We start from the raw sequence: 10,688 nt of genomic DNA on the forward strand, positions 1-10,688 counted from the left end.
TCTTAATTTACTGTACTCTTTCTAAATTTGTTTACTAAATGCTTACTCTGTAAACTGAAAAACAGATAAAAATGTAGTTGTCTGAAATTCTTGCACAAAACTTACTGTTCATGTCTAGATAAGACATAAATGCTGGGATTCGATCACAATAGGCTTCCAAGTCCTAACTTGAATTAGGCCATATGAGTTTCAGATTCATAAGTAACAAAATTCTGTAAGAACATTGGTCTAAAACGGAACCCTGGAATTACTCTCAGTGTTCTTTCTCCTTGGAGATGGATTTACATCCTAAAGTTACCCCAACCTTCATTTACACAGACAAAGTACTTATTTCCAGTCTCAGCTATTAAAGGAAGGAAGCCTTTCCCCATTACAAGTGATAATCAGTTACTCAAGCAAAAATGTTAAAGAACTTTTGAAAACATTCTCTGTGACAGCCAAACTGATCTGAAACTCAGGAAAAGAACAGATATATCAAACACAGCAGGAAAGGAACATTTATTTTTTCTCTAGAAACTACATTTCCTAATTGTTTCCTTTTCTTTCTTCCTATGTCCAACAAAAGCAATATTCATGTTAAATATGATCTTCTTGTGAAACTATACCCTGTAGAAGAATGTACATTATTCTGAGAAGAAAAAAGACCTCACAGTTCTGGGACAGGTAATATAGTGGAGTCTTCATTTACATTATGCTTGAATGACATTCTCCAAAAACTGCACATAAAATGAATTCACATAAAGTGAGACACTCCATCAGTGGGATAGGGCTACAGGGTACAGTGTCAAATTTCATCATCCAAATCTATTGATAAATGTACTCAATTTTTAGGGCTTATTTTTAAGTACTATGTTATCCAAATATATTTTCTTCCTTGTGTTGTACATACAGTGAAAACGTTTTCTCCATTTTTTTCTACAATTAATTTTTAATGCACGTGGTTACCATGGCAGACAGACATAGAGAATGCATCATAGTGATATGAATCCTTTTTTACATTGCACACAGTACATTCACAGCAGGGAGGGTCTATGAAGGCATGAGATGTACCACATGGGTTGGGGGAGGTATGAAGGGAGATGTGGCTCAGGAAGAGTGCATGGGGATGGGGAGGAGGGGTTTACTGGTGCGTGAGCAGCTAGCATGGCACAAGTGCAGAAGGGCAGGGAGAGGGCGCACTGATGAAGGAGACACATCCCAGCCCCTTGCAATCTTCCCTGTCAGCTTTCCCTTTGACTTTCTGAAAAAAACAGGTATGGGATATAATAAATAGCAATTATGTGATTTCAGGGTGCTTGGCAACTGCTCATTAGTAAGATCAGGTTACCAAGGACCCAGATTGTAATCATATGACTGCAGGGGTACTAAGATGGTCAGAATTCCAAGGACCAATGGTAACAACTTTTCATTCAGTGCCATCATAATTTTGAACAGTTGCTGAACAAATGGTTGTAAGACAAGGGCTACCTGTAATGTATGATCAATTGCATTGTTGTGAATTCACATATAGCTAATTTCCATAAAGTAAGGAAAACCTGTAATTTCCTACCAAAAGTACCAGAGAAAATATATTCATTTTATAGTGATGAAAGAATTTAGTTACAAGTCTTAACAATGTCATTCAAGGAAATGTTTATATCAAAGATCACTAATAGGAGTGCTCTTTCTGCTCTGTTGGCCCTGATACTTTCCAGAATTGAAACTCATTGAGGTGAAACTGAATTAACAACCTACTCTGGACAAATTCAAAACCTTCTTGCCTTGGATAATTACCACAAATACTGCTATATATCATAAGCAGATGGCAAAGGTAATGATAGAGGGAGAACTGACAGATTCTATCGATATAAGAAAAGGAACAAGACAAGGATGCCCACTATCACCTCTGTTGTTTGTTTTAACTTTGGAAGTGCTAAATAGAAATATTAGAGATGAAAAGAATATAAAAGGGATGAAAATTAAAAAGGAAGAACTTAAGTTGCAAGCATTTGCAGATGATCTGGTTTTTATCTTAGAAGAGCCACTAGAAACAGCATCAAAATTGATAGAAAAGATAGAGACATATGGAAAGGTGGCTGGTTTGAAAATAAATAAAGATAAGACAAAGATCTTGACAAAGAATATGCTATCAAGACAAAAGGAAGAACTGGCAGACCTATTGAAAATTCAGGTTACAAATAAGATCAAGTACTTGGGGATATACTTGACAGCAAGATGCAGTACACTAAAAGAGAATAATCATATCAAACTTAAACAGCAGATAGTGCTAGATTTGGCAAAATGGGAAAATTTACAACTGTCATTAATAGGGAGAATATCAACAATCAAGATGAATATATTACCCAGAATTTTATATTTGTTTCAAACAATTCCAATTAGGCTTGGGAAAGACTACTTTGAAGATTTAAATAAAATTGTGTTGAAATATATATGGCAAGGTAAGAAAGCGAGAATAAAGTTAAAACTTTTGCAAGATGCTAGAATAAGAGGAGGATTTGGTTTGCCTAATTGGGAGTTGTATTACCAAGCTACAAATTTGATGTGGGTTAAGGAATGGATAACATTAAGAAATACTAGATTGTTGACATTAGAAGGACATGATCTGTTGTTGGGGTGGCATGCTTTTTTATGGTATAAAGGAACTAAAACACAGGGGTACTTTAGAAGACATTATATACGGGAGTCTCTGTGGTTAAACTGGGAGAAGATTAAAAGACAATGTTATTTGAAAATTCCAGTCTGGCTATCGACTATTGAAGCATTTTCTTATCCTATAATATACGAAAAGGAACAAACAGTTAGATATGGTGAAATATTGAAGGAAAAGGGTGAACTTAAATCTACACAGAAACTAGAGGAACAAGGTATAAAGATGAATTGGTTTTCATATGCGCAAATACATTCAAGGTATGATAAAGATTCTAAAACAGAAGGTTTCTATGATAAACTGACTGACTTAGATAAGATTTTGACAGGTGCTGATGAAAAGGTGACTAAAAAATTATATGGATATTTATTAGAAATTAAACTAGAAGAACAAGTTGCTTGATTGCTTGGGGGAAGAATTTTGGATATGGGATTGATCTAGAGAAATGGCAAAAATTGTGGTCTCAAAATTATAAAATGACAATGTCAACAGCATATAAAGAAAATTTGTATAAGATGTTTTACAGGTGGCATTTCCCCCCAACAAGAATAGCAAGAATGTTCAAGAATAAATCCGAAAAATGTTGGAAATGTCATCAGACACCTGGCTCATATTACCATATGTGGTGGACTTGTGCGGATGCTAAAAAATACTGGACTAAAATCCACACGTGGTTGGAAAAAATGACAAAAAAATATATAGATTTGAAACCAGAGATATTTTTATTGGGAATTTTACCTGAAATATATAGTAAAGACTGGAAATACCTGATTGTAAATGTATTAACAGCGGCTAGGATTGTATTTGCTAAAAACTGGAAAAATGGGAAAATACCATCACAGGAGGAAATCATTTAAAAAATTTTGGAATGTGCTGAAATGAATAGATTGACATTTGAAATTAGATAACGAGATGATAAACAATTTTATAAAATTTGGGATCTATTCTATCAATGGTTAGACAATAAAATATAGTAATGAAATATGTAGATTTTTAGAAAATAATAAATATACAAAGATGTATTCTTTTCTTATTATATCTACAAAATGATTCTTGGATAGATCTGGAATGATAATATGAATTGACATAAAACATATTAAGTAAAATATGATCATTTTGTAAAACATGAATGAATAAAAGTATAGTCAAATGATTAATAATGATATTAATGTATTTGATATTTGATTGAAAATACGAGATTATATACAATGTAATTATAATTGAAGACTATGAAATGGAAGCACAAAACAATTTGTAAACCAACCGGCACACTGTATGTACATATATGGAAGATGACTTGATGTTTTTATGTTTTGTTTATGTTTGTTTTAAAAACCAATAAAAATTAAAAAAAATACTGTAGTAACTTTGATATTAAGGCAGATATTCAATTCTCTACACAACGTGCTATTTATTCTCACTTTGGTGTAAGGGTTTGAGGCATAAAATTGCAAAGATTATCTTTGACAGAAAAGACAGAAATGGAGAAAACACAGAAATGGCCTTCACCATGCATAACTGATCAGTCAATAGTGGCAGAGAATTATGGTTGACTGACATAAAAATCTGTGGAATAATAGACGTAGTTAGTATGCAAAAAAGTATCTGGATCTAGGTACTCGTTCTGTAACAATTTTTACAGCTACACAGAGGTTCCCTTTAATTTGGCCCCATTCTGCTTTTTCTATGGATATAAAACCTCAAACTCCTAAGAGGTACGAACTGAAGCTGCTCATAGAAGTTATGCACAGAGATGGTAAGATGGGTTCTGTCATCTTATGAACATCCTTATTGCCATAAAAATGAATTTTGTCACTTATTTCCCAATTTATTCTAAGACTGCTTTTGCTCCTGAGAATGAATCAGAAGGGAATTTCCAATATTGATCATTGAGGTTTCTAATTTGCTCTCATTTCATCACTGAAATCTGAGGGAAGAATATGAATTAAATGCACAAAACATTATTTGGAGGAGTGCTGTCCTTTAGCCTAATACGAGAGCCCACTTAAACAAACTCAATTCATATTGTTCAAAAAGGCATAGCTCCAGTGCTTCTGACTGATACATCACACTGTAAGTCCCCCAAAAAGAGAGAAGATTAAAAAAGAAAAGGAAGAAAGTATACCTGGCCTTCGAGGGAAGGTAACTGTCTGTTAGAATCCTTCTGCATGGCTCTATTGCTTAAAACTCCTCCAAAACTGCCAGATCCATGAGATTTCACAACTAAAAGCAAATCACAATTCCATATCAATTTTACACGCTTTGTTTACATATAGCTACTACACTTCTTTTCCTGTAACACTAGAATCATTGAGAAAAACACAAATTTACATATTGATGCTGCTCACAAAAATGATATTATTTAAGGTCAGCTTTGTGAGTTTAAAAATTAAAATTCCCTTCACACCTCAAGGGAAATATACATCTTCCTTAACTTTGGTTCTGAGATCAGAGACCTGGGAGTTTGAGAGTGCACTGGTGTTATGTATTCTCCCAGTTTGTGCTGTTGGTTTTTCCGCTGTTACTTTTTGCACTGCAGTTGAGAGTACACCTTGGATGGTTCTTTGGAGAACAGAGTATTTATCTTCGTGGCCTCTGCTTCTCTAGTGTATCTCCTTAGCCTGGTAGGCAGTGCTGAGGACTTTTGTTTAGCAGTCTGTAGGGTTCCAGGTAAGTCAGGCCACTGTATTCTTCAGTAGCTGAGTCTTATTCTTAATCTTCATACCCTTCTGTAATTCTACCAGCTAACTAACCTCTCTCTAGTTTCCTTGAACTTAACCTCTAAACCTCATTTTCCAGTGATGGTGGATGGTAGGGGTATGTGCCGCTATTATTCTTGCTTAGGTAGCAAAAAATCTCCAGGGTTATAGCAGCTGTAGCATATAGCAGTTCATTGGCTTGAGTTAAGGTGGTAGTAGAGATTATCCTGAGGGCTCTACTAGCATCTCCTAGCACACTACCTGATGGTACATCTCTATCAAGCCTTGATAACTAGTCTCAAGAATTGACCGTATCTGATTTATCCAAACTCTTACGGCTTATATCAACTGCTGTGCTCAGCAACTGATGGAATGGTAGTGATGTTCCAGCTTCAGGTGCTGGTACAGTACATAGCTGAATGTTGACAAAGTTGTTCTCTCAGCTCTTCTTGAGTCTGAGGTGACAAATGTAATTGGTCTATCTCAAGCTGCGTGAACAGCTTCCTCTTCACAATGTTGAAACATTGGGTAATTAGCTGTTTTCAATTAGTATCTTTTGTCCATTCAGTTTCCTCACGTTTCATATATCCGCTCTCGTTAAATCCATTGCTGCAGTAGCAATCTATCAGTTCTAGGCTATCTTGTCCCATCCATGCCTGGTTTGTTCCAGCAGCCCACTTACTGTCAGACTGTCCTAGTTCCTCAATATCTGACATGAACCTTGTTAATCCAGGAAATATCCAGGCAAGCATGACTCTCCGTGTCACTTTCATATTTGAGACAAGCAGTAGAGTGTTACAGGTCTTTGCCCAGGATCCTAAGTGACAAGCCATGATTAGGTTAATGGACGGATGTTAGGATTGGTGAAGGTGGGTGGGATGCTGTTATAAAGAGTGCAGAGAGGCAGTTGCTCTCAGCGCTAGCTTTCTGTCTGCCTCAGCTTGGTACTGGATAGTCTTGTAAACAAACCACGTTACTCAGTTTTGTTGGTGAATGTTATAGGTTTATTTTCACAAATCCATTCCTGATAAGCAACAATGGAGATCCCAAGTAAAGCTAGCACTGAGAACAACTGCCTCTCTGTGCTCTTTATAACAGCATCCCACCCACTTTCACCAAACCTAACATCTGCCCATTAACCTAATCATCTCCCGCACCTCCTCCCCGTGCCTATGTACGCCTCATAATCACAGCTCCAAACTGGTCCACCTCCCTCCCTCACTAAACATGTCAGTGTCAAAAACTCAATGCCTAACGTTAAACATAGCTAACACGCTGTTCTCAGACCCCTGTCAGCTTTGAAAATGCTGTGGAGCAACTAATTCATCCTCCGCCCGTCAGCTGGCTGTAGAAGAGGCTGGACAAATGCAGAATAGCTGACCGGCATAGGAAAGCAATGTGGAAGACATCTAGCGCTCCGATAATGTGTCGGGCTGCAGGCATGCCCCACAGAGCCGGCATGCTCCCTGAGCTGGCAGTCGGTAGGTACTAGCAGGCATTTGAATGTATGTATGATGTGTGTGTGTGTGTGTGTGTGTGTATTCCCCACCAAGAAATTAGAAAATTAGTGTTTTATACTAACCTGTCTGAATCTTGTTTTGAATAGCTTCCAGACGCAGCTTCATTTCATTAGCATCTTTCGATGGTATTTTATCAAGAGTCAAAACACTAGAATCCTTCAGTGTTATCATCAAACAACACAATTTCCCTTTACTTTGTCGTACAACTACATTTTTTATATTATGGTTCAGCTAGAAAGAAAATACACAAAAACCATATATGAACAAACATAAAAGCACATATGAATAAAAAAGCTTATAACATAGCCTGTGTATATTCACAAACTCTATACACATCCAAACACAAATTCTAAGCACAATAACACTTTATACAACCTTATTACAAAGGGAAAGCCTTTCTGACAAACAGGGCAATATTTACATTTGTCTATATGACACCACAATATAAAATGGGACTACCATTCTTCATTTTAAAACTGCTAACCAACTTTCAAACGATAATTCCCATTCTAGGTCTCTTTTTAAAAAAATTAATAGAGTTAATATTTGTAATAAACAAATTTGATATTTCTCAGCTAAACATAAAGCAACTATAGACAAAAAAATCTGGGTGCTCTAAAATGTAGACAGAGGGTTACTCATTACTCATTTTATTCATTAGTAGGGCTTACTCCAATATAAACATGAATATGAAATTTCCAGAATTTGAGACACGATCCCACATATATTTTGAAACTGACATAGAAATAATGCATATAAAGGAGCAGAACCATAAAAATTAATCTTCAGTCTTTCAACACTAGAATTAGAACAAAATTAAGCAGTGATCAAACAGCTTTATCCTTAACATCCTAATTTTAAAAATGCATGATGCTTACAAAAAAACAAATTTAACATTTTTTCTTTAATAGATAAATCCATTGAACATACCTAGCTGAATAATTCCCAATATAATAATGTCAATGTTTTGGAAAAGTGAAATGAATCTCTGAGGAAAATTCAAGTGACAGTTAAATTAATTTGAAAAAGCTATCATAAAGGCCCAAATAATAAAATTCTTCAAATAAAAAAGGCTCTGAAAATCCAACTCACCGGAAATATTTTTGGAATTCCTCCAGCATTGTAGTGAACTACCAAAATCACTTTACTGTCTTTATCCACAATTTCAAATGTTCCTTCTTTCCATTTTGTAGTCCCAGTTTGTATGCTCCGCATGCGAACAGACCCATGTAATTTCAATGGAGTCATGTTTTCATAAAAATATTTTATGAAAATAATGAAGACTACTCTTTAACACACCTGTTTTTAAAAAATAAATTTAAGAAGTTGATTACTATGGTTGACATCTATTTCCAAACAAAAAGTTTGTACATTAATTTTCTAAAATGTGACTACCTCAAGCCAAAATGCAGCCTGACTTCAACTGTGCTTGCTTACCAGTGAAACAAATACCATTGATATAATTAATTCTCCATGACATTTGGGAGATCAATGCCCCATGAATCCCAAACTATTCCAGAATATTAAAGGACAGGAAAAAGTACATTGGAAAAAATGTTGAATGTTGACAATTTATCACAAATATAGCAGAGCAGAAATAAATGATATATTTTGATGAGTTACCAACTTCCAAGCATAACTGAATTGGATGAAGTGACTGAAAGAGATAACAGCTTTTCTAAAGAAATTTAGGAATATGTGGTGTGCAGATGTATACACAATGAATATTGTAGGATTGGTTTCCTAAAAATTAGCATTCAGTATTAAAGTGCATTATAAACCAATCCTACAATATTCAATGTGTTGAAAGCTGACTAGAATCATGAATTTAATTTTTCAGTTTACTGAATTTAAACACTTGTTGCAAAGTGGCTTTTATTCTTAAAATCTTAATTAGAAAACACACAGATTTTATATATCTACATTTTAAACGTAACAGATTTCTATTGTATATTTTAAAAGAAAAGAAAATTCCATTTTTAAGTTATACTCTTCGACAAAACAAGTATGAATTCTTCCATATACATTTTGGGAAACAATGTGTCACAAAGGACAAAAAGTTGCAAAGTGGATTTTCAAGTAATGTAGTTAATCACCACTGCTGAGATACGGGTTCAAAGAGACACAAATCCTAAAAAGATGTCAATAGATGCTAGTATGTCCTTATGACCATTTTTCTTATTCCTTCAACCCACGTACCCACAATGACCAATTGCAGTTGGGAAGATTTATAATAAATATCAGGGAGTAATCCCCTTAAAATGTCAACTAACAATACAAAAATCAAAGGCTACCACAGGTAGTCCTTGACTTACAATGGCAATCAGGATACAAATGTCCATCAGTAAGTGATGCAGTCATTAGGCAAAACACCATGTGACCGCACTGCTTAGCAACAGCAGTTTCAGTAGCCTCAATTGCAGTCGTTAGGCCAGGATAGCACTGTCAGTAGGTGAGGACCTTATGCTTCTCCTGTCCTACCATCTTCGCTTCAACTCCCCCAACCCAACTATCTCCCACTCACCTCTTTGCCCTTTTGGCTGCTCTGCACTCTGCCACTTACCCCTGCCACTCTACCCTACCCCCACCGATCTTTGCCATCTTCATCCTGCTTTTGGCCTGGAATCCAGAACTGGCAAGGGTGGAGTCCTGGGATGTGTGTGGTAAGCACAACAGGGTGACAGAGTTTTGAATGCCAAAGGAGTTTGCCATGCCCAGCCAAAGAAAGAGGAAACAGAGTTCTGCATCACGAGATAAGGCAGGAGAGTCGATGGCAACTCCAGTCACAGATGAAGCCTATATAAAGGTACTGTTTGAAGTAGTGGCAAAACCAAGGAAAACAGAGGGATGCAGGCACTTGTGGCACAGCGTAGTCTGCAGCTTCTGTTGGAAGGCTCCTGGAAAACCAATCTGCAGGCTTCAGCAAGGGGTAAAGGAAAGCCCATAACAAGCAGAACCTACCCAGACTCTCTGCACAATCCAGCCTGCAAAGCTTTGCAAAGGTCAGTAGCTTCCAACGCACTTAAACCTGCAAACTGGGTCTTCAGGGGCACTTTTAGAGCACTCTCTGTTAGAAGCTGCTGGTTGCTCCTGTGGCTCACTGGGCTTATCTTCATCTTTTCAGCACCATTGTAATTTTGAATGGTAATTCAACAAATAGTCACAAGTTGAGGACTACCTGCATAAACCAAATACTGACTGGCAGAATAAAATTTCATCTAAACTAGGATAAACACACAGTTGATTCCCCGTGTGTTCATTTTCTTCTCAGAAAGCCAGTTCCCAGTATAGTTTACAGTATATCTAATGCTTGAAAGGCAGCTTCAAAAGTTTCAAAGCAGCAAGCAGATGAACACAAGGCACCTGCAGCCAGGATGTGCACTTTCTATGCTGCCCAATTTTAAAAGTTTTGAAGTAGTTTATCAGTAGACAAGTATCATCTATATGAAGCTTTTCCTTCAACGCCATTTCCACGCCAAGGAAAATTCTACATGCCAGGTTTCTGCTAGAGATATAACAGCAAAGTCAATAGGCCAGCAACTACCCTGGTGGTCAACCTCTGAGGCATTTTTTGCATAGGATAAGGAGCCTTTGTTGGAGAAAATGAAAGCTAGATTAAGGTTTAGATTTCAATCTGGAGCAGCAAAAAAGTCAGATGGGGTGGGGCGATGGTAAATATAACAGGAAGACTACGAGGAAGTTGAGGGACTATGGGAAAACCTCGACTTACCACAGTTCATTTAGCGACCATTCAAAGTTACAACGGCATCGAAAAAAGTGACTTATGACCATTTTTCACACTTACAACCATAATAGCCATGC

At 36.5% G+C, this 10,688-nt stretch overlaps 1 protein-coding gene across 4 annotated transcripts in view; it reads right to left on the bottom strand.

The window, feature by feature from the left end:
* The window catches only part of USP37 (ubiquitin specific peptidase 37), a 43,584-nt gene that overhangs the window by 31,755 nt on the left and 1,141 nt on the right, over positions 1 to 10,688 (bottom strand). For all 4 annotated transcript variants that reach the window (XM_026665535.2, XM_026665534.2, XM_087950380.1 and 1 more), the window contains exons 2-4: positions 7,959 to 8,165; positions 6,929 to 7,097; positions 4,773 to 4,870 (exon numbers count right to left, since the gene is read on the bottom strand). In XM_026665535.2, coding sequence (XP_026521320.1) covers positions 4,773 to 4,870; positions 6,929 to 7,097; positions 7,959 to 8,114 — 423 coding nt within the window. In that variant the 5' untranslated portion in view covers positions 8,115 to 8,165. The remainder of the gene's footprint in view (positions 1 to 4,772; positions 4,871 to 6,928; positions 7,098 to 7,958; positions 8,166 to 10,688) is intronic.

This window comes from Notechis scutatus, chromosome 1, assembly GCF_049901735.1.
Source record: "Notechis scutatus isolate UNSWTSFEM ecotype Mainland chromosome 1, rNotScu1.2, whole genome shotgun sequence".
In the NCBI taxonomy this organism is placed as follows: domain Eukaryota; kingdom Metazoa; phylum Chordata; class Lepidosauria; order Squamata; family Elapidae; genus Notechis; species Notechis scutatus.